This window comes from Xiphophorus maculatus, chromosome 5, assembly GCF_002775205.1.
Source record: "Xiphophorus maculatus strain JP 163 A chromosome 5, X_maculatus-5.0-male, whole genome shotgun sequence".
Lineage (NCBI taxonomy): Eukaryota > Metazoa > Chordata > Actinopteri > Cyprinodontiformes > Poeciliidae > Xiphophorus > Xiphophorus maculatus.
Genome location: NC_036447.1, coordinates 20,846,821 through 20,874,204, shown reverse-complemented (window position 1 = coordinate 20,874,204; position 27,384 = coordinate 20,846,821). Strand labels below are relative to the sequence as shown.

Here is a 27,384-nt window from a genome sequence, read left to right as displayed (position 1 = left end):
CATTTCTTGGCCAGTTCAGCGAAACCAGTAGGTGATTCTCCATTACCACCAGCAAAACCTGGTGCTCTCTTTGAGGGTCCAGGTGACTGCAGTTCACCTTACTCACAGCTGAGTGCTGCTCACAATCATGCTGGAAAAGTCAATCTTGAAAGCTGGGAAACCAATATGTGCACCTGTCATACTCAAACATCTTTGTAATAATCAGGTGAGGTTTTTTTTTTAGCAGATTTAGCTTCAGTTGTGTCTCTTCTGCAGACAAGTCTGATGAAATGAAACGAAAATATATAAAAGAGGCAGGAAACGTGCCACGCCCTGGTCTACACTGCCAGGACTACGTCACATAGGCAGACACACGCAGGCGCAGCTCCACAGGGCGCATTTCTGCTCCAACATTTCCTTTGTTTTCATTCATGAAAAGCTACAAAAATAATACAATCTGTTTTTCCGTCACCTGACAGTAGATTTAAACATGTTACTGGCTCAGTTCTCAGCTGCCCTTGAATCAAGCTAGCAAAACATTACTCCAGCTATATGTACAGCATCTTTTTTTTAAACAAGAGGAATTAAAGGCCTCACAAACTGTGTCTTTTTGTAAGTTTTTTTTTTTTTTCTGTGTGCTTTCCAAGCATCCTGACTCTGTGGAGATGCCACACCCTTGCACCATCTGACAGAGCAGAAATGGGGATGTTGGGAGAATCCTCCAGCTTCCACCACCTGCCCACACACACACACACACACACACACACACGCACACACACACACAGAAAATCCAAGCCAATCATCTCCGAGGTGTGAAAGAAGGGATGGGACTGAACATGCGTCTCTTTTCTCCACCCTCACCCATTTCATTATCACTATGAGACATGCTGGAGCAGCTTTCCATGTACTGGGTATATAAAAAGCAGCAGTAGTCATAAGGTTGGAAAAGTGGAGCTAGAACAACTGAGAAGAAGTAGATCTGAAAATATATCACCTCTTTTCCACATTTATGTTTCTTGCATTGCTTTCATCGCAACATTGGGACTTTCCTGGTGGGTCGGTAGTCAGGGTGTGGCTTGAAAGTGATTTGTGAAGTAAAAGTAAAAAAATGGGCATGGAAAGCAGAATGGTTTTAGAAATAAGACTATAATTACATATCTGATTAACAACTTTTATGCAACAATAGGCTTCGAATAATAAGTGAAAGTGAATAATTTAGATCAAAATCAAGTCCAGGAACCACCTGATTATCAAACAATAATAGCAAAACAGCTCTCAGTGTCTACTAATAGCTGCTATATATAAATAAAAATGTTTTTCTTCATGCTTTTTTTATTCATAAAAATGACAAAATGACCTACAGGAAAAAACAAAAAACAAAAACCAACAGAAAGATGCAGAGAATGTATATTTAAGAACCAGCTTGTCTTGAGAAATGTGGAATGAGATGAAATTAGCCTTAAAATTAATTAGGATTAGCTTTAGGACTCAAGGAACAAAAGGGTGTGTGTTCAAACAACTGGCTCGCAATTTAAAGGAGAAGGGAAAATAACACATTTAAATAAAATAATCCGTCCCAGACCGCTCTCTCCAAATCCTCCAACACTGTAAATATATTGCTGGGGAAACTAAGTGTTGCCAAACTGGTAAAAAGTTTACTTGCAGCTGGGCTACAAGAATGATTTGGTGAATAGACATTTTTTATTTCAAGATTATCTTCCCCACTCAGTAAATAAATACAATATATTCAAATGTTGGATTATTTGGGGGGAAACAAAAACAGTCAGAGTGAGGTTATACTACTGCAACAAAATCTACATTTACTTTAAAACTTTTTGCACATCTTTACCAAGGCTGTTAATGTGTCTGCATCTGCCATTGCTAGAGAGCAGAAGTGTATTTTTATCCACTCATTTCACTTCAGTCATTAAACAAGTTGTTTGCGAACTAATTGCTGTCTAATCCAATCATCATCAGAAAGGATGAGATGTCAGCAGATTGCTTCTGGTGTCTTTATTGTGTTGCATTTCCACTGAAGTTTTTTGGTTTGTTTTTTTAATATTAATACGTCATTGATCTCCTCAAGCAGGAAGAAACGTTGGGTATTTTTCACAGCCGACCAGGCAGGGAGAACGTTCACTGATCATAAGTCAGATTTTATTTTTCCAAACGACCGTAATGAGCAGTTTTACAACAATCCGAGAAAAGCTGACCACGCCCTGAGCTGCTCATGTTGTCTCACACACTACACCCACAAACTAATGCACCCCATCCCCCCACTCGGCTCTCCTTCACGTGGAGCAGCGACGCCGCAGTGTTACACAACATCCCGCCGCATCTGAGCCTTCTGTCCCAGCCCTCATCACAGAGCTGCTGGGGCGTCACCTTCATGGAGTCCAGGTTTGGAATGGGCCACGACTTAGGATGGTTAAAAGAAACAAACAAAAAAAAAAGTCAAATAAAATCAAAACTTGAGTCCGTTTTGATTTTCCAGGTGACAGCTTCACTGAAATGAAAACGTATGCCTGGCTGACCTGAGACCTGCCTCGTCAGCGTCACACATCTGACAGCATGTCTGGCATGTTTACTGAGGCACGTATGGTGCTTGTTCTGTGCAGGAGCAAAACCTCCCCACCTCAGCAGAATGCAAAGTGAAAAACATGAATTGTTCTACATGTTTTTTCCCCATTAAAACTGTTGCACTCAAGGTGATTCAAGGTGAACACATCAAAGATTGGATTTAAAAGCTGTAAAGGACACAGGTATAAATTAGCTCTTATGAGAGTATGGTATTGTAAAAAGAAAATATAAGTGCAGTTGTAGTAAATCATTATAACCTAAAGATGAGGATTTTGACCGTGACATCGTATGACAAGTCTTAGTAGAAGAAATTAGCAAAACATGTGTTCAAACTGGATCTAATTTTGTCGTCTTATTTTTTTTATCAGTTCATAAACCAAAATCCACAAACTCAGTGTCCTTGAATTAGTTCTGCCTCAGGGAGTTTCCTGTCTGCCTCCTCATTGTTTCCTAGACTTCACCAACATCAAACGTACCTGATAATTAAAAGGTCCCCAATAACCTTTGAATAGAGGTGTTATTTTGGTTCATAATTAATCATCAATAGGTTTGAAGCTAATTTGTTATACAAAGCCAGTACTCAAATGAGACTCTCATGTTTCTGTTTTCTTGTTGCTGAACAAAACTGTGTTACACGATAATAAATCATGTTTATGTAATTTTACTGATCATCTGGAGAAATTAACTATCTGTTTACCCCTGGAGGCCTGATGTCACTCTAATTTACAGCTGTCAGGGAATACCTATGAACAAAATCTACCAATTCTATGCTGGTATTTATTCACTGTGACTGTAGATAAAAATGTAATTCAAAACTTTTAAAGGTGAAAAATATATCTGTTTTTCTTTTTTGTAAAATCTTGACATCCTTGAGAGTGAGTTGGTCGTGTGTGTAAAGAGTGCCCCCCTCTGGTACAAAAAAAACTATTAGTCTATTACTAATACTAAGCATGAAGACACAGCTGGATACACTTAAAGTGAGCAGCTGAAAGATAACAAAAAAGAGATTGGTTTTATAAGATTAAAAACAATCAAGACTTTTTTTAGGAAGTTGAAAAATGTTTAACCTCAGTCGAATTGCCCCAAATGTCTTTGTATGCTGACGTATTAAGAATCAGTTTTACTGGAACTAAGGGGCCGAGATCAACTACTGTAAAACTCATTTCCACTGCAGAACATTGTTGGCAAGCACTGCTAATCCGCCTCATTTGCTTTTGCCACTCCTTTTTAAATCCCTGTCTTTGTGTATGGTTAGAACACCAGGTAGAGGGATGTTGGAGTCTGGGACACGGTCGTTGCCGCGGTCACACATCATAGCAACTCTCCGAAAGTAAAAAAAAAAGCATGAGTAAAAATCCTTTATGCACAGCCTTCAAAACTACACTGAATAACTATCCTCATTTATAAGAGTAAATCCCTCATCCGATAAGAGTATGAGCAGAATTCTACAAAATGAACAAATCAGAAATAACATGCTGCCACCAGGAGCAGCAAATTCTGGCTCAAGTTAGTTAAAATAAACATCATGCTAAGTAGGCATACATCACAGTTTGTTTGTGTCCAACTTGCAAATGATTGTGCCAACAACATTCTTCCTCAGAGTACCACTAAGCAGCAACCAGTGCTGCTAGCTAGTCCCACAGCTGTGAAACCACTTTTGATTCTGGAGAGAAAGGGGCGGGACTTAATTAGAATCTTCGAATTTGACTGACATGCGCTTAAACCAATCAGGTGACTCGACGTCGAGTAATTGGCGGTTTCCGTTTTTCAATCTTGCGCATGCGCGTTTCATTTTGAAAATGGCGGCCGTACAGGGTAGTATAGTCGACGCGAAAGACGAAGCCGACATTAAAACAGAGCCAGCGGCCGATGGCTTCGGAAATAATCACGCCAACGACGCGGGAGTGCTCTCTGCGTCCCCCGGCTCCAGCGCTGCGGCTGGAAACAACAAGCCGGCGGCGGGAGCCCCCGAGGACCAGCAGACCCTGCTGGCTGTGCTGCAGTTCCTCAGAAAGAACAAACTGTCAGAGTCCGCAGAAATTCTGCGTCGCGAGGCGGGATTGCCGGAGGAGGTTCTGGATCCAAAGGGGGCTGACTCCGCCGGTTCTGGGCTGGGAAGTGGTGCGGACATAGATGGTGGGGATGCAAGCGCTTTGCTCAGCCGGGTGACCATCACTGCTGCCGGCGGAGCTAAGGCGCCAACTAAAGGTACAGTTCACTTCAACTCATGTAACAGGTGAAAATATCTCTGGGCTTAATTTAGAACCAACAGCAAATTACTCTGTTTAGTAATACACCTACAGATTGTAAAAGAACCTGGCCAATACTGTGAAGTCAAACATTCACACAGATATGCCCAACGTGTTGAGTTTTGCGCTGTTAGTTTTACTTTTTTCCACAGAAAATTGATAGAATGTATCACACGTGTTACATTCAAGGCTGGGGGGTCAAATCTGGCCCGCCGTAGGTTTTTGTGTGGCCCTCTAGATTCTGGAAGGATACATGAAAACAACCTTCAAGGTAGCAGGTGTCTGCTGAAATGTTAGTGTATCAATCAAATCAAATCAAATTTAGTTGTATACTGCCAACATACATCAGTTTAGGTTTATTAATATATTTTGTCACAAATCGGACCTCTGAGGACTTTTATAATCTTGACATGGGCCACAATAAAAATGTGTTTGACACCCTTCGAATATATGGATGAACTTGTTGTGTTCTGTAACATTATGCAGGTTCTGAAGCATTTTGCATAATTTTTTCCGGTTACTGTAAAGTTTGGAATTTGAGTTAAATGTTTTCCAATTTTGAAACGCTTCAAAAACAGAAAACAAAGAGTGGAAAACATATTTTCATGTACAGGTGTATTTTTCCCTGTCCCATTGTCTAAAACCTGCATCCATCCATTTATTTTTCCTTTCCTCCCTCATAAACATATGCATTAGATTACTGTTATACCTTTGTATTTTTGCTTTAAAAACTGAACTGAGAGCTCATGAAATTGCAATTTTGATATTAAAGTGTGTAGAAACCCTGAAGTCACATGTAAGTTTTTAGAAGCCAGAAGCTATGCCTGAATGAGTTCAATCTACCAATGATGGAAAACCTGTTTCTGGCAGCAGCCGGAGAGGATCAGCCAGACGTCAACGTGGTTCTGTCAGCCTACAGCCAGCAGGGAGACCCAGCTCTCTATGAAGTTTACTACAGTGGCCTGAAGAAGTTCATCGAGTCCGTTCTGGACTGCCACAGAGCAGAACTGTCTCAGGTCTTCTACCCTCTGTTTGTCCACATGTACCTGGAACTGGTCTACAACAATCATGAAGCCGAGGCTAAGGCCTTCTTTGAAAAGTGAGTGTCTTCAGGATGTTTTAGTCTACGCAATGATAATCCCCATCATCCCATCGTATTTATTTTCTCTCTTTTCCCCCTGTTTTTAGGTTCAGCGGGGACCAGGAGTGCTACTACGAAGAGGACCTACGCATTTTGTCAAGCCTTACGAAGAAGGAGCACATGAGAGGGAACGAGACTCTGCTGGATTTCCGCACCAGCAAGTTCGTTTTGCGCATCTCCCGCGACTCCTACCAGCTGCTGAAGAGGCACCTGCAGGAGCGCCAGAACAATCAGATATGGAATATAATCCAAGAGCACCTCTACATCGACATCTTCGATGGCATGCCGCGCAGCAAGAGCCAGATCGACGCCATGTCCGGCAGCTTGGCTGGAGAGGCCAAACGAGAAGCAAATAAAGCCAAGGTTAGATAATTAAATTATATTTTTGCTTTATATTTTTCTCATACTTTTTTTTTAACTTCTCTGTTTAAAAAAAAATATATATATATATATATATATGTGTAGGTTTACTATGGCCTGCTGAAGGAGCCAGAAATTGAGCTTCCCCTTGATGATGAGGATGAAGAGGCAGAGAACGAGGAAGGTAAACCCAAGAAGAAAAAGCCCAAAAAGGACAGCACCGGCTCCAAAAGCAAGAAGCAGGATCCAAATGCTCCTTCACAGACCAGGTACAACCATGTGTTCATTCCTAATTCACGCCTCTAGACTCTCACATTATATCCTTCGTGCATAATAATATATTTCTGTGAACAACATAATTTCCAATGCCTTCCAAAAGTATTCACACGCTCTAAAATTGCATATTGTTTAATTCTGCTGAGATATTTTATTAAGAAAGGGCAAAACTTTCTATATTGAAATTTAGTTGTAGCCTGAAAAATGTGAAAACGTTAATTGGATGTTGATGCTTTTGAACAGTACACCAGATTCTTTATCAGGATTTGTTTCTCAGTGGTTGATGGATTTTTGTTTTTTTAGGATACCTCTACCAGAACTAAAAGACTCAGACAAGCTGGACAAGATCATGTACATGAAGGAGTCCACCAAGAGAATTCGTTTGGGACCTGACAACCTGCCCTCCATCTGCTTCTACACCTTTCTCAACGCATACCAGGCAAATGACCTGCGGACTATGTTTGCACTTCATGGGAGTTGTTGGGACTAACCAGTTGGTAGCAATCAGCTCATTTTATTTTTTTCATGTCGTCCCTTCAGGGTCTAACTGCGGTTGACGTTACGGACGACTCCAGTCTGATCGCAGGGGGCTTCGCTGACTCCACGGTACGGGTGTGGAGCGTCACGCCGAAGAAGCTCCGCAAGGTCAAGACCGCCTCAGGTAAGACATACCACGATGAGCGATGGCGGCTTTAGTGACAAATTTCATATGGGGTCTTGAATTAAAATTCTGTGTTTTCAAGGTTTATGAAGTGCTTGATTTCTGTGTAAGGACGTAGAAAGTGTCCTTACACACTGCACAGTTTTGTAATAAAGTGCAATCTACTGCTTGATTAACAGCCTAAATTCGGAAAACGTTATTTATAGTTGAAACCAGATATTTTTATACACCTAATAAAAGACAGATTTTTTTTTCTCGCTGTCTGAAGTTAAAATCAGACTGAACTCTTTTTAGGTTAGATAAAATTACCAAAAATAATTTCTATTTGTTAAATGCCATAAAACTTAGCGAGAACATTTTGTAAAACATATTTTCTGCAACTTTCTTTGTATATTGTGTTTAGCATTTAATTTGAGCAGGAATGCAATTTAACTTAACATGATTTATTTGGATTGTTTCAATGAAATTAATAATTATTATTCCTAATGTCTCAGTAATTTATTGATTTATGTAATTGAAATAAAGGTTGTTTTATATTTTATACTTTTTAAAAATAAATTTTGGTTTTGTTCTTGGACTAGGCAGGTGTACAGGGTGTGTGTAAGGAAGTCTTAATATACAATTTTGTTTATTCTGTAGAATGTAGAATACCATCAGAAGACATTATTAATAACAGTTATAATAAGTGACTATCATACTATAATAGTGAATTGAAACTGTGTTTTTAGATCATTTGCAGTGTTTGTATCTCCAAAGTGTGATGCTGAAAAAGTTTAAAAACTTACCTTGGAAGTGTTTTGAAGTTTACTGTGGAAAAGGTGTGTGAACCCTATAGCTATTGTGACATAGTTTTCAAAGTAAAATGTTATTTTTATATGTGTTTTCCCTCTTTAAGATTTGAATCTGATTGACAAAGAGTCAGATGATGTTCTTGAGAGAATTATGGACGATAAGACGGCCAGTGAGTCAAAGTGTCTCTATGGACACAGCGGACCGGTGTATGGCATCAGCTTCAGCCCAGACAGGTACAGTTTTGATCAACTTGACCAGAATAAAACCCCACCAGAAGAATATGCTCAACTGAAAATTACCCAAGTATAGCTTAGATTTTGCCGTGACTTAAATAAAAAATGTTATTCCTCTAAAAATCATCAGTTAGGCCAGGGGTCTCAAACTCCAGTCCTCGAGGGCCGCAGACCTACAGTTTTTAGATGTGCCACAGGTACAAAACGCTGGAATGAAATGGCTTAATGACCTCCTCCTTGTGTAGATCAGTTCTCCGAGCCTTAATGACCTAATTATTCTATTCAGGTGGTGCAGCAGAGGCACATCTAAAAGTTGCAGGACTGCGGCCCTCGAGGATTGGAGTTTGAGACCCCCGAGTTAGAAAATGTTTGGCAAGCATCTAAAGTCCAAAGGCAAACTGGAGTTAGTTCAGAAAGCCTGAAGAAACATTGATCAAAACAACTTCAAACGATTACAATAAACTCTTTGTTCATAGAAAGCGAAATATAAAGAAATGAGGGAGGAATCAGGACTTTTGCCCAGCAGGTACATTCATTTAAAAAAGCATATTAATGCTAAAAGTCTAAGTTACAAAGTAGTTGCCATGTTTGATTATGTAGATTCTGTCCTGTCCCCACTTGTTGATTTTTATTTTTATTTTCTTAATATAGGTACAGGCTTGAATTGTAGGAGTAAAACTTTTAATATTGTGTCATAAAATAAAAATAAGTGAACATTTTTGTTTTGAGTTTTTATTTTATTTTGAAGAACAAAAAAGATTTCCGACCATTTCACCTTTTCAGAAACTACCTGTTGTCATGCTCTGAAGATGGCACGGTCAGGTTGTGGAGCCTCCTAACTTTCACCTGTCTGGTGGGATACAAAGGCCACAACTACCCAGTGTGGGACACGCAGTTCTCCCCTTACGGATATTATTTCATCTCCGGGGGGCACGACCGGGTCGCCCGGTAAGAAACGCATTCAACACGCCTGCAGTTCTGTCTGTCAGTAGAGGGAAGCCATATGTCACAGCTCAATGTAGAGACTTGTTCCTTTGCGCTCTCTCTCCGACAGCTTGTGGGCGACCGATCACCACCAGCCGCTGCGGATATTCGCCGGTCACTTGGCCGACGTCACTTGCACTCGTTTCCATCCCAACGCGAATTACATGGCCACAGGCTCGTCTGACCGCACCATCCGTCTGTGGGACGTCCTCACCGGAAACTGCGTCCGTATTTTCACCGGTCACAAGGTGAGATTTCACAAGAACGGGCAGCTGCCAGCTTTCACCTCGGCATTTGCAAGAAATGGGAAGGATTATCATGGTATGACAGTGTGGAGGAAAATAAGGATGGAAATGCATTTATACAAAAAAAATAAAATATTTGAACATGATCTAATTGCTTATTTTGAAAACAGGAAGCAGTGATGGTTCATATTGCTTGCTAAAATAGTAACTTCAATTAATAGTTCTGTAAATTGGTGTTTTTAACAAAATTGATCAGAAATAAAATGAGACTTTTCACTCTCTGACCTCAGTTTCTTTTTGAGTTTAAGTTAACATGTAGTCCATAAATGCAGGGTCCTGTTGGTGATAAAAATAAGATAAACCACTGTTTTTTGTGTTTTTTTCTCAATCCATCAGGGTCCCATCCATGCGCTGGCGTTCTCTCCTAATGGGAAGTTTTTGGCCTCGGGAGCCACTGATGGTAGAGTCCTCCTGTGGGACATCGGTCATGGACTGATGGTCGGAGAGCTCAAGGGTCACACAGAGTGCATCTACTCGCTCAGATTCAGCAGGGATGGAGAGATCCTCGGCTCCGGTGGGTGCTCAACATCTCACTGTACCCTTGAAATCAACTAAATAAAAGCAGCAAAGGCTTTAATTACCCCAAGTGATCATCGTTTCGTTCGTTCTAGGTTCTATGGACAACACGGTTCGCCTGTGGGATGCGATGAAAGCATTTGACGATTTAGAAACGGACGACTTCACTGCAGCTACGGGACACATCCACCTACAGGATAACTCCCAGGAGCTTCTGCTGGGCACCTACATGACCAAATCAACGCCTGTAGTTCATCTTCACTTCACACGGAGGAACCTGCTTCTGGCTGCAGGAGCTTATAATCCATAACAGCATTGGACCATTGGGGAGTGAGGAGAAATCATTTAAAGCTTGACATGATGCACATCATTAACCTCTTGAGCTGTACAAATAAACATCATCAGTTCGTTTTCTGGCTAACAGACTGAAGTAGTAACCGGTTGACCAATCAGGTTCCCAGAACAAAGCTAACTGTTGCAGTTGTAAACTGCCTCATTGACCCCTTTTTTTTTTTTTCTTTTAATAAATCACTGCCATGACTTCACAGTTTACCTCAAAACATGGCTTTCATCTTTGTAACATATTCTCTTTTATACTGATCCACATTGTAAATAAAACAAAGTGTTTTCTATATCCAGAGCGTACATTTTCTTTATTGTTTACACAAGGAAACCAAACAGACATATGTTATTACAAGCATGTCCAGCTGCTCGCTCTCTCTCTCTCTCTCTCCACTCCAAGCAGTTAGAAATGAAGATCAAACGAAAACCTGTCGAGAAAACAATCAGCTATAAGTCTTCGGAACTGAAAATAGCTTGTAGCAAAGAAAGTGCTGAATATGCTTACATAACTACTTCTCTGTGACAGCAGGTTTTTTCTTAGGCTTCAATTTGAAGAAAAGGAAGATGGCTGCAAGGCTGGCATAAGTGGCCAAAACACACTAAAACAAAAGCAGAAGTATTAAAACAAGCACTAATTTTAACTTTACCATAAAACATGCATCGTACAGGTTTGATTCTAGCTTTGTGACTCATCATGTTCAAAGAACTACTTGTGTTCAAATCACTTTTGGTTCCGCTATGATAGTTTGCACAAAGAGCAAATGTAAAACCTTGAAGCTTCAATTCAAACTTTAGGGTTAAATAGTTTATCAACAGAACTTACGTTCCTCCTTCCGATGATTGTGTATGAATTGAAGTGTTTGGCAATTCCAGTGAACTGGTGCTGACTCCCCGCGTCGTGTCCTGCCATTCTGGCTAAACGTATGGTCCTTCCACAAACATAAGAGCCAATATTACAGCAAATCAGCAAAAATCAATTACTGACTCTAATTTATGATGAATGATATTTAAAAAAAATAAATAAATAAACTGCATTTTAGGAATTGTTATTTTTCAACAAATTTCTCCACTGTTCCATGTCCTCTACGAGTGCTTCAATAAATGTTTAAACATAAACAGTTACATTTTGCATTTTAATCATAAAAGTCATATTTCTTTATGTAAAGAAGGTGTCCTGATGAAGCCTATTTCAAATAGTTATTTCTGATTTTGATTCCTGTGCAGTGCAGTCACAGCCATACAGTTACACAAAAATACTGCAAAGAAGTAAAAAATAGTTTTAAAAAAACATAAATCACTTATTGTGATCACAATAATACCAAAAAAAACTATCATGATAAAATTTTAACTCCACATCGCCCACCCCTACTTGCCAATCCTTAAACGCTGGCAAGTTTCTATAGTTTTAATCGGTGCTATTAATCTTTCTTAAAAATAAATTCAGATTTGTGAAAGAGAATCCAATTTATGTATACTGTAACTGATTACAGCAGGTTTCATGGGAGGAAAGTCGTTGTTGCTAATATTTCAAGCAATTTTGTTTTCTTTAAATCATCCAATGTCAAGCTAACGGAAAGACGTGGAAAAATCTAAAAAGCTTGGTGTTTTAGTAAAAAAATAAAATATATATATATATATATATATTTGAAAATTAAAGCAGATTTAACTAAATAGGTGGTTTGACATCTTCATTGAAATGCAAAAATACTGCAATATCAATTAAGCCGAATTCTAATCTAGTACTTGCCATTGTAAGGTATTTGTCAGAGTAACCTTATACTTATTAACTAAGAATTAGTGTAACTAAGCAGAAAAACAAGTGAGCACACTGTGAAGTCACTGTTAGCTTTCAGAGTTAGCTACCAAGCTAAGTAGATATTCATTAACGTTGCCAGACCACTCCGTGAAAACAGAAGAGTTACAAAGACATGTTTGTTCTTTTCACGTGTTGTGAGACCAAAAGGATCAACTAACTAAAGCATAAACGTGTCGTAGCTTACCTTTAACACACGACCCCTGAGCTAGCTGAATGAGACAAGTGCCCTTCAACAGAGGCCGCAATGCTAACGTTTCCAGGAAGTCCCGCCCACTATTAGCAGTCCAGATGCGATTGGCTATTGGTTGAAAACAACGTCATTCATTTCTAGGACCAGAACCGATCTTTGATTGGCTTAGATTACTGTCCGTCATCAATTCTCCACCGTGATTGGAAAACAGAAAGACCGCCCTGACGAGTTTTTCTTCCGGGTTGGGATGATGGCGTGTTGCTGAAAAACATGTGAGTTACTGCATGGGCAAATCTGAGTCTATTTATACATAAATGTCTCGAAGTCAGGTATTGTATTTATATATTTATCTTTAAAGGAAGATATAATGTTTCAGGAGAGGATTACTGTCTACTGCGGAGCTTGTTGACGTTCATCTAGTTAGACTTTAGTCAGAGTCCGTGGAAGATTAGTTTTTTCCAAAGTGCTTGTTAGACCGCTCCATTTCGATTAAGATTAAACTATTTACTGTCTTTCAATTGATTTTTAGTGAGCCACATTCTTTTATGTTTTACGTATTAATATTATAAAGGACCACGGAGAAAATAGCAACCAATACAATTAAGTAATTTTGTTTAATCAGTTCAATTCCATACAATAGAGCTCACATTATTACAATGCATGTATTTATTATAATTGAAGTTATGTTTATTTCAATCAACGATTTTGACTTACAACTAATGAAAATCCAAAATGCATTTTATTAGAAAATTACATTATTATACAAAACCAGTAGAAAAAAGTTACTTTTAGTGCTGTGATATTGTAAAGTTAATGCATTCAGCTCTTGATAGGGGCTCCTTTTGCATAAATTACTAATGTGTTGTCAGTGTGCTGCTGGCAAATAAATTATCCAGAAAATGTATATACTATGGCATAAAGTGCTCTAAAATGCAAGATGTCTGCTCTGACCCAATAAAACACAACAGAGCAACAGATGAAATCATTACTGACTGTGGAAGTTCCACACATGACCTCAATTAACTTGAGTCCTGTTCAGAATTTGGGGTTTTTATTAGCTATTGTCTTCAAAATAGACAAGCAAATACTCTCTGTATAGCGTCATCCAAACTCTTGTTTTGTGTGTGTGTCTGCAGCGTTTTGGAGATTTGGATATACTCCGTGTGTCGACTGGAACTTCTTCAAATCATAGGCATCCCCAGCTTCATCCAACATGGCGTTGGTAGAGGAGGATTTTCCTCGTGGAGGCAAAACAAAGAAGCCCACCGACAGTAAAGTCACAGCGGAGCGGAGTAAAGTAGAGAACCTGTTTCAGGTAAAAAAAAAACCAAACAAACTTTGTTATCAACACATGTTGTTCAAATAAGCTCCTCTACAATCCCATCTCCGACCAGAAAAGTTAACCTTTGTTGGACGTTTTTTTTCTCCCTTTAGCAGTCAGATGAACAAACGACAACAAAGAAAAAAAAAGGAGGTGCCAAGAAAGTCAAAAAGCAAAAGACAGAAGAGCAAGAAGGTGGCCTGACGCTTAACGCTGCTGCTAAAAGCGTGGAGATTCTGCACATCAAGGTGAGAGACATACCCATCTCCTGTAAATGTTTAACCCTTGGTTAGATTTCTACTTCTGACTGTTTTGTCAATCAAGCTAAGTTGTGCAACATGTTTTTACCCAGAATGTGAGAGAAGGGATGCTGTTACTGGGCTGTGTGAAGGAGGTGGCTGACTTTGAGGTGACCGTCAGCCTCCCGTGTGGCCTGCAAGGCTTCCTCAGCATCAGGAACATCTGTGATGCGTACACCAAGCTGCTGAGCAAGCAGCTGGACTCAGACGTTGAAAACGAGGTGACTAATTCAATCTGAACTGTTCGATGTTCGTCTGACACATTCAGCGGCTTACAGCGATGTAAAGTCAGGGTTTCCCTCAGTGTATTATAAGCCTGGCGGGCTTATAAGCCACCAGTCTTTTCTTGTACCCCCACCAGGCTTAGCATTGCTTATTTAAGTTTTTTTTTTTAATGTTTGCATTTTTTAGGACCTTATAGTTGGTCTTCAGATGTTATTCTTCCAATAACACATAATTATCAAGTGATATTTTCAAGTTTTTTGTCAACTTTCAACACTTTTTAATGGAAGTCCAGATATAATCTTTCCTGTACTTTGTGTTGGTGTGTCGCATGAAATTCCTGTAAAATTCATTAGATTATGGATGTCGTGTGATCGAAAAATTCAAAGTGTCTAAGCACTCTGTACGTTTGCTCTCTGACTTCGCAGGAGTTCTGCTCTTTGTCCCAAATCTTCTGGCCGGGAATGCTGCTCCGATGCGTGGTTTATAAATTGGACATCACTAAAGGAGGCTCGCTCAGCATTCAGCTGTCGGTCAATCCGAAGCTGGTCAACAAGAGCCTCACCTCGAGCTCTCTGATGGCTGGAATGGTGAGCTGGAGTGAATGCCAGCAGTTTTAACAATACAATAAGATCTTTGTCTGTTTTTTAACGTTGATCTCGATGAATCAGGTCCTGAGTGGGTGCGTGGAGAGTGTTGAAGATCATGGCACTATAATTGACATTGGTGTGAGTGGAACAAAAGCCTTCCTGCCCGAGGATGCTACAAAGAACAAACAGCATAAAAGTGAAGGTAAAAAATACCCCCAAAATGACTTGAACTTTGCTTTGCAGCTTCAAAACGTCCTCAGTTAGGAAATGTTTCTTAAATATTGGTGTGTTCTCCATGCGTGCAGAGCTTAAAGTGGGTCAGTATGTGACTTCTCGGGTAGAGGAAGTAAAGAACGACGGCCGCGTCGTCTGGCTCGCCGCCGCGGCTCGGGCCTCCGCTGACGCCAAACAGGGCTGGACTCTCACCAACCTCCTGCCGGGCCTCACGGTCAAAGCTACCGTTAAAAAGGTGATGAAGGCTTCCTTTCACTTTACTGTGGATGCGATTTGAGCTGAAAGAGTTGCATCTTTAAATGACCTCTGCATATCGGGGTTGCAGGTGACCAAACATGGCCTGCACCTGGACTTCCTGTCCTCCTTCAGCGGCCAGGTGGATTTTCTGCACATGGAGCAGGAGTCCAGCTACAGAGAGGGGCTTCAGGTAAAACTCCCCCCGCCTGTCCTGCTGCCTCAACCGGACAGTGGGTCATTTTAAACTACACAGATTTAAACCTCTTACCTGACACATTTAATCCTAATAGAAGTTTAAAAAATAAACTCATGCAAGCATGGGGGTCCAGTATTCTTCCAGGTAAACGGATGAATATAACTTCAAATGAATATGTCCATAATGGACTGATTTCTTTGATATGTATTTTAAGAATTTAACAAAAAAAGCTGTTTTAGTACTGGTTGCTGCATAACACAGGGGAATAGTATAAACGGTCTCTGCAGACACATGATTGGCTCAGTTCCTGCCAGTCATCTTGGTGCAAACACTGTTGGCCCCGCCCACAGATTTTAAGAGTCAAGTTTGACAGATGAGTTGAATTCAGGAAGTGTAGAGTGCAGAGTTGAATTAATTTATGACACATTCATAATTCAGTGTGTTATTTGCGTGTTGACCTGCGGCGCTTCGTAACCAACCAGGTGCGAGCGTGCGTTCTGTACATCGAGCCGACCACCCGCCTCGTCGGGCTGAGCCTGAGCAGCCACCTCCTGCAGCCCGTGTCTAACGTCGACTACGCTCCTCCCGGCGGGGACCGGACCGGAGAGGTGGTGAAGGAGTGCAAGATGACCACGATACACCACATGTCGGGGGCCATGTTGGAGCTGCCGGACAAAACCCCGGCCTTTGCGCATGTAAGTGAAGCTGGTAATTTGATGAACTTGCTTTAAAGACCCTGACGTAATATCTTATCATGTGTCTTGACAGAGGAACCATCTGAAGGAGCCAAGCGACCCGCCCAATGAAAACAAGGTCTCTGCAATGCTTGAGCACACCTGCAGGATCCTGGACTTCAGCCCCATGGAGCAAATTTATTTTGTTAGTTTACGAAAGTACGCAGCGGCCGATTTTTATTATTTGTTTTACGTCAGAGAACGTGACTTTGCTGTCTTGCACTGACCACCTTACACTGTGTCGTGATTGCAGGAGCGTGATTGAGCAGCGATTTTATAGATATCAGGATATTCACGCCGGCCAAGTTGTAGAGGTGAAATAGAGAAATTATGTTGTTGGGGTTAAAGTTGCAAATTTAACCCGCTTCGTGAGGATTTGGACTGTTTTAATCCTCTGTTGTCCTCCAAGGGGACGGTGTCTGTCCTGCTGAGCCACGGGATGGTGGTGCATCTGTCGGAGCACGTCAAAGGTCTGGTGCCTCGGACGCACCTCTCCGACATCCTCCTGAAAAACCCGGAGAAGAAGTACGTCGAGGGGATGAAGGTCAAGTGTCGGGTCAGTACAGTTCTCTCCTGAAAAAGATGCAGGAATGAAGCCTCTACAAGGGTTTTCAGTCAGACTAGCATGTCTGGTTGTGTGTGAACTTCAGGTGCTGTCAGTAGACGTGGACAACAGGAAGTTGTGTCTGACCCGGAAGAAGGCGCTGGTTGAGAGCACCCTGCCGCTGTTCCTCAGCTACAACGACGCCCGTCCCGGCCGGGTGTCCCACGGCTTCATCGTGTCTATCAAAAACTTCGGCTGCATCGTCCGTTTCTATGGCAACGTCAAAGGTCTGGTCCCACTGGAGGAGCTCAGCTCTGAGCCCATTGTCTGTCCGGAGGATGTCTTCTATATTGGACAGGTGAGACAAAAGCGAGTTGCATCGGTTCATCAGGATTCCTTACAGGATTCAGACCGGAGGAGCTGAGGTGTTTGGGAAAATAAAGACTGCGTTTTTCCTTGACTTCACATTTGAAGCCTGACTGCTGACCAGTATCTGCTGAAGATTCTTGGTTATCTTTTATTTTTTTTGTTATATTTTAACAATGTACAAAAAAGGAAGACAAGTCAAGTTTATCTATTTAGCACATTTCAGCAACAAGGCGGTTCAAAGTGCTTTACACCACAAAAACATCATAGCCAACTATTATGAAACAAGCAATAAACATAAAATTTTTTCAAATGCCATCATCAAGCAAATATAAAATATATTGATCAGGGTTCCATCCACGCATTCATTCATTCTGAGTATCTGTTCAGTGCTTGGATGGATTTGGAGTTGTAATGTAGAGTTGGGTGTCATCTGAGTAGCTATGGTAGTTAATCTCATTACTTGTATTAACCTGAGCTAGCTGGAGCATGTAGATATTTAATAGGAGGGGTCCCAGGATGGAACGTTGGGGTACCTCACAGGTGACATCTGCTCAGAAGATGCCTATTGACACAAAGAATTGGGGATTTGGACATTTTGAATAATTTTGAAACTCCATTCCTTCATCTGAGTGTACGTGGTTGTTTTCCATCTTTACCTTCCAGGTGCTGAAGGCCAAAGTTCTTCAATGTGACCCAGAGAAGGAGAAGCTGCTGCTGTCATTTAAGGCGGCGGCAGAGGGAGAGACGGAGGAATCTACCGAGCCTCCGATTGACTGCGAGGTTGGAAAGGTAAAACAGAGCTCTTGGTGGTGGTGGTGTTGTTTTTGGCATCCATCAAACTTTCCTCGTTTCCCAGCTACATTTTATTTGCCTTGTAGAGGGTGGAAGCAAGGGTGGTGAAGAAATCCATCAACAGTCTGGAGGTCGTCATCCTCCCAGACGAGGGCCGCGCCTTCTTACCCACAGTGCATCTCTCCGATCACATGTCCAACTGTCCGTTACTGTGGGAGGTTCTGCAGGAAGGAGACACCATTTCAAACCTCATTTGCTTTAACAAGAACAAGCAGAACCTCGTATCCTTTCCCCTGAGCCGTTTAGACCGAAGCTGACGTTCTGTGGTGTGAAACGGTTTATTTTCGCCTTAGCTGCTTCTCTTTTAAAGACGCTCACCAAGAAACCAAGGGTGAGATCGTCACTGGAGGAAGGAGCGGTGGCCAAAGATTTCTCTGAGATTACCGTGGGGATGCAGCTGGTTGGCTGCATCAGGAACATCATGTCCTATGGCGTCTTTGTGGAGTTCCCCTACGGTCTCGTTGGTCTTGCACCCAAATCTGTGAGTTGAAGAGCTGGGAATCAGTCTTTTCCTGACGCAGCAATGTCGCTGTTTTCAACATTGAGCGTTTTTGTTTTACTACAACAGGCCATGTCGGATAAGTTCATCAGCGACACGACGACCGCCTTCAAGCTGGGCCAGACGGTCATCGCCAAGGTGACCAATGTGGATGAGGAAAAGCGGCGATTCCTGGTCACGCTGAAGATCTCTGAGGTCATAACGCCTGCCGGGGACGCCCGGGCCGCACTCCTGAACGGCATACAGGAGAGACGAACTGTGAAGGAAATGCTGACTGTCAGAGGTGTGCTGATGGCTTCGGATACTCTCAGTTCCTGTTCAGCCCGGCAGAACCTGGCTCTGCCGGTTTCCCCTCTCATCATTCCTGTCTCTACAGATGACGGAGAACTGCGGCAGCAGCTGGCTGCTCTGACCGTCGGCCAGAAGCTGAAGCTGATGGTGGATTCAGCGACACAAGCCGGGGCCAAATTTAAGTCTGACAACTTGCCTGGTGCTGACGTTATCGCCAGTAAACGCCATGTGGCGGGTACGTTCAGAACCATCAGGTCTTAAAGGGATACCTCAGAGTTTCTGTTGTAAGACTTTATTGAAAGATTTTATTCATTTAAGGTCTGGCCTGCAGTAGAAAACATGCTGTTGGTTTCTTCATTTAGTGTAAATTCAGACTATTTGGTGCCAGAGGCTGAGATTAACAGCTAATCTGAGACGACCAACACCCAATCTGACCTTTACTGTTCATAAACAGTATCAACTTGTTAATAGTAGCAGGACTTGGGTAGGATTGGACAAACGATAAAACCATACGGAATAAGGCGGTCACATCAGATCCTGATAAATGTAGAAGCCTTTACTCCTTATAACAACGTTTTTGTCTTAATTTGAAGATGTTCTGGTAAAATTATATCTTTATTCTGCTAATATTATGATTACATTTTCATAACTAAGCAAAAATTCTCATAGCCTGGACCTAATACTCTGTCGTGCAACTCACTGAAGGGACAACTGAAATAAGAGCCACTTTTTAAAAACTCATCTTCTGATTGCATCAATAGCCCCACCAGTGAGCGTATCTGCCTCTTTTCCAGGAGTTAGCCTGACCCCTGGGCAGAAAGTGAGTGTGGTCATCCTTAATGTCGACATCCTGTCCACCTGTGTCCATGTTTCCGTCCTCCCAAAGCTGCTGGGGAAGAAGAAGTCTGTAAGTGTTGCTAACGTTTTCTCTCTTGATTTCAGCAGGTTATATAAGCCTCTTTTCTCTCACGTTGCATCACATTATCACTGCAATTTTTAACATTCCTTTTTACAGCTGAATAAAGGCTCAGACTGCTGTGCGGTGGTGCAGTTCGTCGACCAGGACTTTGCTGTCATCTCGCTAAACGATGCGGCGCAGCTGACTCTGCTCCACACCTGCAGCCACCTGAACGAGGTCGCCCTGTCCGAGGCAGAGAGACTCAAGGTGGGGATGACTCTGTCGGTGGAAGTCGTAGAACCCAGTTGCGAGCAACTGGAAGGGCTCCCCCTGGTGTTGCGGAAGGGCAGCGCGCCGAAGCGGCAGCGTACGGCTTCGGAGAACCAGGCGGACTCTTCGGGACACCGCTTCGGCGAAGTCCTGCAGGGCAAAGTGAGGTCGGTGAAGCCCACCTACATTCAGGTGGCGCTGGAGGACGGGAGCACGGGCAGCGTCCACGTATCGCAGGTGGTGGAGCCAGCCGAGGTCAAGCTGGGGTCCTTCCCCACGTCCACTGTGAGAGTGGGCAGGGTGATCAAAGCCAGGGTCATCGGAGGACGAGAAGCCACCAGTCACAGGTTAACGCAACCTTTAAGTGTCGTTGTACGTAAATGTGTTTATCAGGAAATTTTAAAACTATTAAAAAGTTTGTTTTTCAGCATTTCAGTTCATAAAGTGAATCTCTCATAACACCGAGTTATATGCTTTGTTTGTTTATTTTGGTGATTCTGGTTGACAACTGATGGATCTAAAAAAATAGTAATTTTATGGATCAAATAAAATTGTATTTGTATATCACATTTCAGCAACAAGGCTAAGTTCTAAGTCCTTTAAATAATAAAAACAGAAAAATACCAAGTCATTGAGCGCACAGTCGACAACTGAAACGATGCATTTTGTCAAGTGATTTTCTGATCAAAATTAACAGAAAATTATAATAAGAAATGCTGAGACTCTTATGAAGTTAGACTTTAGTATCTGTTTTAAAGATAAGGACATACTTCATCTTTTGTAACATCAACATCAAATTATTAACAGTAGCAAGACTTGGACATGATTAGGCAAAGAAAATCACCCGGAATAAGGCGGTCACATCAGACCCTGATAGCTGTAGAATCTTTTTCTCATTAAAACTAAATTTTTAGTTTAGTTTTAATGATGTTTTGGTAAAATTACGTCTTTATTCTGCTAATATTATGACTTCTCATAACTAAACAAAACTTCTCCCAGCATGGCCCTAATACCCTAACTCTGTCATACAACTCACAGAAGGGACAATTGAAATAAGGGCCACTTTTTGAAAATATTTTGTTTAGAACTACTTTTTAACATAAGAAAGTGAGAAAAAAAATTTTTTAAGTCGGCTCGTCCAGCTGTAAAGAAAAAAGTCAATTTTCTCTGCTTTCAAAAGGCTGTCTTTGTAACAAATCTTTCTTGATTTCAGATTTCTTCCGTTTTCTCACCCCAAATTCAAGTACACCATTCCTGAACTCACTCTTATACCCAGGTAACCAAAGTGGATCATGGTCATCACATCACGTGTCCCGATTATGGATCTTTTACATTTGGAGCCTGGTAACTTTCTGTTTTTCTCCTTGTAGCCGACTGGATCCTGGTGTGGATTTTAAACCAGTTACAGCAAAAAATAAACTGGCCGGCTATAAGCCCGGCGACGAAATCACATGTTTCGTATCAAAGGTGAGCTTTCATGAGCGTTTTAGTGGGTTTACTGTGTAAATATCAGCAGATCCAAATATTTCCAGTCATTCTTCCAGCTCTTCCTTCAGTGGTTTTGTTTCTGTTTCCAGTTTAAATCAGACAAGAAGTGCTTGGAAGTCACCTCTGACCCCTGCGTCACAGGGACCGTGGACCTGCTTTCCATGATCACAGATCCTAAAGTGAGTGATGCAGATTCTGTGCTCAAGTTGTTGTTTTTTTGGGGGGGGTTTTTTGGTAATTAAATTGTGAGAGTATATTTTTGCTTAAGAAAATATCTGACCTTGAGTAAATATTTGTTTTTCCATGTCCAGGATGCCAGCCACCCAGAAAAACTGTTCAAGCTGGGCCAGGCGGTTCGCGCTAAAGTGGTGGAAGCGAGCGTCCAGCCTCATCGCTTTGTGCTGTCGCTCTCAGGTAGAGAGGGTAGAGTTGATGTTGAAATGTTTTGGTGGCGATGACTCTCATTCTCCCTGTTTTCTTGCTTTCCCAGGGATCCATAAACTGGAGAAAGGCAGCATTGCATTGGGAATGGTGACCAGTGTTCAGCCACAAGTCGGCCTCGTGGTCAAGCTCCCCTTTGGCGGCGCCGGAACGGTTTCTGTCACTGACGTCGCTGACACCTACAAGTCGAAGCCGCTGGAGGCGTTCAGGAAGGATCAGCTCATCAGGTTGGTTGATGATGAGGTTCAGCGTTCTTTTGATGTGATCATCTAAAAAGAAAAAACGTCAGAATATCATGAATAAGTTCAATGCATTTCTTGTAATTTTGATCTTTATCTGTAAGCCATAGTCAATAAAATGACAAGAAATGCCATTCTTGAGACATTTACCCTGTGAAATGGAATATTGGCATCTCTTGACTATATATATTGAGCCTTCTCACTATATTCCAAGTGTTTGAGATCTACCTGATCTAGAATGGCAATGTGCTGGGGACAATTTCTAGGTTTTAATTTTGCCTTCTCCATAGAAACCATTGAAAGACTTATAAATTGTTAAAGACCACGAAAGAATGGTTGTGGAGACTCTTAATGTTATGTTATAAAAGAGAATCTGAAACTTTGAAAAATCCCACATGGCAGTATTCATCTGAGAACAGACTATAGTAGAACAAATAGGATAATTACACAAAGGTGGACCCCAGACAGGATCTTGATTAAAATGTTTTTTTGTTTGTTTGTTTTTCATGTTTACAGAACGTTTAGGTGAGCTGTAAAATGAAAGCTCACATTTTAAACTTAGTTTATTTTAGTCGTATCAAATTTGAGCATTTTTTTCTGAGAGTTAATTAGGAAAAGTTAAACTTCTTTAAAGCCAAGCGTTGCCACCCTGCGTCCCCTCAGGTGTTACCTTCTAGATGTGCAGAATGGAAAGTGGCACCTGTCCCTACGTCCATCACGGTAAGAACAGTCATTGGGAAAAGTTGCATGGTTTATAGAACGTATGGCTCATTGCAGCGTGTCCTTTCAGGTTGAACCCAAAGAACACCAAGCCAGCGAAGGACCCAGAAGTCTTGTCTTTGGACCATCTGCAGCTGGACCAGATGGTCCGAGGTTATGTCAAGATTGTGAGTGAGCAGGGGGTCTTCATCAGGTAACTACTTCTGTCTTGGATTTACTGGATCTCAGTGCTGCATTGGCAACATTTGCAAACAAAAGATCTAATGTGGAGTGCCTCAAGGCTTCGTTCTCGGACCACTGAGCCTCTCAAGTGGACACAGAGATGGGAGCTGAAGAAAAAAAAACATAAGTTATCTCCTCATCATTTCTATCCTCTCCTCTGTTTCCAGGCTGTCGCATAACATCACAGGAAGAGCTCAACTTCAACAGTCCTCCAAATACTTCATTAACAACCACAAGATCCTCTCTAGTCACCTTCCGGTCAACACCCTCCTCACCACTAAAATCCTCAGGTAAAAAACACAATGTCTCAGCTCAGACTTTGTGATTGTATTTCAATTTTTTTGTTGTTTTTTTTTAAATCAGGCGAAATAACCTCAGTTTGTTTCCTCAGTGTGGACAGGGAGGACCAGTTGGTCGACCTCTCTCTTCTCCCCGCGGACACCGGAAAGCCAGACGTGCTTCCGGAATCCCTCGGCCTGCCGCTGCGTCTCGTCGGAGACGCGGAGAAACGCGACTCAAAGAAGGCAAAGAAACGTTTGCACGCCGAGAGCGAACAGGTAATGAACATTCTTTCTGCTGCTATTGTCTTACTTTCATATGTTTAACAGTACTAGAGTCAAATAGAAAGTCCACAACAGCTGCATTCAGGATCTGTAGACCCTCAGGTCGGTCTTTGTTGTTCATTCATGTTACAGAAACCAGCGGAGCCCCAGATCCCGAAGAAGAAAAAAAAGAAATCAAGCAAACCAAAAACTGATGGTGATGACAGCGGAGTGGAGGTCTACTTCAGAGAAGAGGAGGATGAAGGGGAGGAAGTAAAGTGTGATTTTTCTCAGGTGAGCTGAACTTCAGACACTATTTTTTGCTCTTGCTATATATTCAGGCCCCCACAGCTGGAGAATATTATCGTGTGTTTCTGCCTCTGCAGGTGTCTCCCAGCTCGGCGGGTCCGTCCAGGCTGCAGGTGGCAGCCGGCTTCTCCTGGGACGTGGGGCTGAGCTCCCTGAAGCCCGTGTTGGAGGCAAAGGATGGGCACTCTAGCGACGGAGAGGAGCAAGACGGCAACAAAAAGGTGAGACGATCAAAAGGATCCGTCAAGGTGCTGTTTATATCACTTCAGCTTTTCCATGTTTTCTGTGAATTTTGTTTGGATTTTTTTTTTCCGATTTACCAACATAAAGTGGGCCGTTAATGTGAATTTAAAAAAAAAAGCCTAATTTATTAGTCATTTTACTAATGAAAATCTTTGTAGTGTTTCATGCATTTGTCAGGGTTCGCACCGGTGCTTGAAATCCTTGAAAATGCTTGAATTTCAGTTGGCGAGTTTTCAAGGTTTGGAAACTAAGCACTTTTCAAGGTTTGGGAAGTGCTTGATGTTCAATCTGCCCACTTTTGTAATAAAGTACAGTCTACCTTTTGATTAAAAGCCTAAATTTGTAAAACATAATTTACAGTTTAACCAGATGTTTTCATACACCTAATAAAACGAAACATATTTTCTTAATCAGAATAAACCTTTCTTTCTAGAATTATCAAAATTATTTCTATTTGCTAAAGGCCATAAATTTTAGGGGAAAATTTTTTTTACATTTTTGGATATGTCTTATTCTTATTGGCACAATGATTTATTGGTCTGTGGAATTTAAATAAAGGTTGGCTAATATTTTGTGTGTTAAACGTTTTGTTAAATTTGTGTGTTCTCATGCCAGTCAGTTTTTTTGTCTGTTCTAAAGCGGTTCAACAAAGCATTGATTCAGAGGGTCTGAATACAAAATCATGTCACACTTTTCAGATTTTCATTAGTAAAAAAATGTGGAAAACCAATTTGTGTGACTATTTAAGCAATCATTTCATAAAAACCAGTATGAGATGAGACCTTTAACTGGTCCCGCCTGATTTTCTCCATAATCACTTTTTTTTTTTTTTTTTTTTCTTTAATCGTCCAGCCCCAGAAGAAGACGCGCCATGAGCTCGAGCAGGAGAAGAAGTCAGCGGAGAAGGCCCTCCTGCAGCGGGAAGCCGAGCTGATGGACCCGAGCCTGCGGCCCCAGGACGCGGCCGGCTTCGAGCGGCTGCTGCTCGCCTCGCCCAGCAGCTCGCTGCTCTGGCTCCAGTACATGGCCCACCACCTGCAGGCCACGCAGATCGAGCAGGCCCGGGCTGTGGCCGAGAGGGCCCTCAAAACCATCTCCTTCAGGTGACCGATGCCCCCCCCCCCCCCCCCCCCCCCCCCCCCCATGCAGATGGTGATGAGAACGGTGCGTCGGTGTTAAGACTCCGCTCTGTGTTTGTGTCCAGGGAGGAGCAGGAGAAGCTGAACGTGTGGGTGGCCCTGCTGAACCTGGAGAACATGTACGGAACCCAGGAGAGTCTGAAAAAAGTGTTTGAGCGAGCCGTGCAGTTCTGTGAGCCCATGCCCGTGTACCAGCAGCTGGCCGACATCTACGCCAACTCCAACAAAATCAAGGTCTGAGTTTATTTTTACCATGGGTGCATTCACACCAGCCCCGTTTAGTCCTCTTTAATCGAACACCAGGTCGTTTGCCTAGAAAGCCGTTTGGGGAGGTGTGAATGTGCAATCGAAGTCTGACGTGAACCAAGACAGAGAACTTTTCTGCCCAGGTTTCAGTTCGGTTGAATTGAATTCTGCTGCAATTTGAATGCCAAGCAGACTGGAGACCTCTCCGAAAGCAGGAAGCGGTTTATAGCAAAGGGCATTTTGGATAACTATAAGATGAACAAATGTGTGAGTGCAGCGCTAGAGAAAGAAATCCTACTAACACTAAAATCTGCCCTGACTCTATTTTGTTTACATTTTGTGAAGAAGGAAGTTGCACTCAGTGTCTTCTTCAGAGGTTTTTATGTTGTTTCCTTCAGTAGTTCTTGGTGCAGCACCGCCACAGGAAAGGAGGGGAACAGGTTTTTCAGTTAGTTCGGAGCATTTGACATAGTGCAGTGTGAAAGCTCGCTGAAAATTTAACAAATGTTGCAATTTTGGTCCCCAATCGAACCAAGTCTGCCGGACCATCAAGTGTAAAAACATCCTTAGTTCCTGAGTAAAATTACTTTTCCTCCAGCTTCTAATATGTGTGTTTGTGTTGTGTATCAAGGAGGCAGAGGGTCTGTATAAGACCATGGTGAAACGTTTCCGGCAGAACAAAGCAGTGTGGTTAAGCTACGGGACCTTCCTGCTCCAGCAGGGCCAAAGTGATGCTGCCAGCTCTCTCCTGCAGAGGGCGCTGAAGAGTCTACCCCCCAAAGAGAGTAAGATGAGCCGAGTTGGTTTGTTTAATCTCTCAAGAAACGGAAACAAACGTCAGGATTTTACCAGTTGTGATGTTTCCTGTGTTTTGCGGCGTCTTGCTAGGTGTGGATGTAATCACCAAGTTCGCTCAGATGGAGTTCCGCTTCGGCGACGCTGAGAGAGGTCGCAACATGTTCGACAAAGTCCTGACGAACTATCCGAAGCGCACGGACCTCTGGTCCGTTTTCATCGACCTCATGGTCAAACATGGATCGCAGAAGGAAGTGAGGTAAACGTGACCTCCTACTGCTGAGGTTTACACTGGAATTTATGTAAAGAAGCGACACAATAAATAATCAAATATGTCATTTTTTCAGATGAAAGTACATTTTTAGGAAATAAATACAAATCTGAGAAAATGAGGATCTCCTGTGCAGTACCTCAAGGCTCCATTCTTGGGGCACTTTTATTCAACTTCTACATGATCCCCCAAGTTTAGATTATTACTGTAACTATGCTGATTGTTTTGATTTTTCTGTGGGCACTGAAATGCATTTCTTCACACCTGTTCTAAACCTTCTGTTCTAAAACATTCAAACAGTCTCGTCTGAACGACCCGAGCATTTGGGTTTCATTTCGTTCTCCGCTCCTCTCCTTCCGCAGGGCCGTCTTCGATCGGACGATCCACCTCAGCGTTTCCGTGAAGAAGATCAAGTTCTTCTTCAAGCGCTACCTGGAGTATGAGAAGAAGCACGGCACCCCTCAGAGCGTCCAGGCGGTCAAAGAGAAGGCCATGGAGTTCGTGGAAGCAAAAGGCAAAGACGCTGCAAACTGAAAGCGCAAAAATACATCACCGGACCCAAACCGAGTCCCTGAAAACCATCAGTCTTTGTTTGAACTCTTGTAATGTTGCTGACTGAGTGTTGAAGCTTGATCCTGGGTCCATGCAATGTAATGATCTATAAATGTTAAAAACAAGCAGCTGTTGTTAACCTTTTTTTAACCTATTGTGTAAAATAAACACTGCATAATGATAATGGAAGTTAGGAG

The 27,384-nt window shown here is 42.1% G+C and overlaps 3 protein-coding genes across 3 annotated transcripts; 2 read left to right on the top strand and 1 right to left on the bottom strand.

Moving 5' to 3' along the window:
* Window positions 1-4,358: 4,358 nt before the first annotated feature.
* Window positions 4,359-10,710, top strand: taf5 (TATA-box binding protein associated factor 5). Its single transcript, XM_014475146.2, has 11 exons — window positions 4,359-4,767; window positions 5,679-5,907; window positions 5,997-6,312; window positions 6,415-6,578; window positions 6,889-7,024; window positions 7,126-7,246; window positions 8,142-8,271; window positions 9,055-9,219; window positions 9,326-9,503; window positions 9,897-10,074; window positions 10,172-10,710. The coding sequence occupies exons 1-11, from the start codon at window positions 4,359-4,361 to the stop codon at window positions 10,384-10,386; spliced, it is 2,241 nt and encodes a 746-aa protein (XP_014330632.1). The 3' UTR covers window positions 10,387-10,710.
* Window positions 10,711-12,505, bottom strand: atp5md (ATP synthase membrane subunit DAPIT). Its single transcript, XM_005797212.2, has 4 exons — window positions 12,419-12,505; window positions 11,242-11,347; window positions 10,924-11,017; window positions 10,711-10,846 (listed from the first exon to the last, which is right to left on the bottom strand). The coding sequence occupies exons 2-3, from the start codon at window positions 11,326-11,328 to the stop codon at window positions 10,928-10,930; spliced, it is 177 nt and encodes a 58-aa protein (XP_005797269.1). The 5' UTR covers window positions 11,329-11,347; window positions 12,419-12,505; the 3' UTR covers window positions 10,711-10,846; window positions 10,924-10,927.
* A 149-nt stretch (window positions 12,506-12,654) lies between these two features.
* On the top strand, window positions 12,655-27,376 carry pdcd11 (programmed cell death 11). Its single transcript, XM_023334620.1, has 36 exons — window positions 12,655-12,696; window positions 13,561-13,739; window positions 13,859-13,993; window positions 14,098-14,265; window positions 14,695-14,856; window positions 14,938-15,058; window positions 15,162-15,325; window positions 15,416-15,517; window positions 16,006-16,218; window positions 16,292-16,416; window positions 16,511-16,571; window positions 16,667-16,813; window positions 16,908-17,159; window positions 17,834-17,959; window positions 18,049-18,243; window positions 18,333-18,503; window positions 18,591-18,804; window positions 18,898-19,047; window positions 19,607-19,719; window positions 19,828-20,327; window positions 21,194-21,256; window positions 21,351-21,447; window positions 21,558-21,647; window positions 21,780-21,882; window positions 21,959-22,136; window positions 22,812-22,868; window positions 22,939-23,061; window positions 23,258-23,380; window positions 23,482-23,647; window positions 23,786-23,926; window positions 24,019-24,162; window positions 25,037-25,287; window positions 25,389-25,557; window positions 26,201-26,354; window positions 26,458-26,623; window positions 26,998-27,376. The coding sequence occupies exons 2-36, from the start codon at window positions 13,638-13,640 to the stop codon at window positions 27,167-27,169; spliced, it is 5,418 nt and encodes a 1,805-aa protein (XP_023190388.1). The 5' UTR covers window positions 12,655-12,696; window positions 13,561-13,637; the 3' UTR covers window positions 27,170-27,376.
* The last annotated feature ends 8 nt before the right edge of the window (window positions 27,377-27,384 follow it).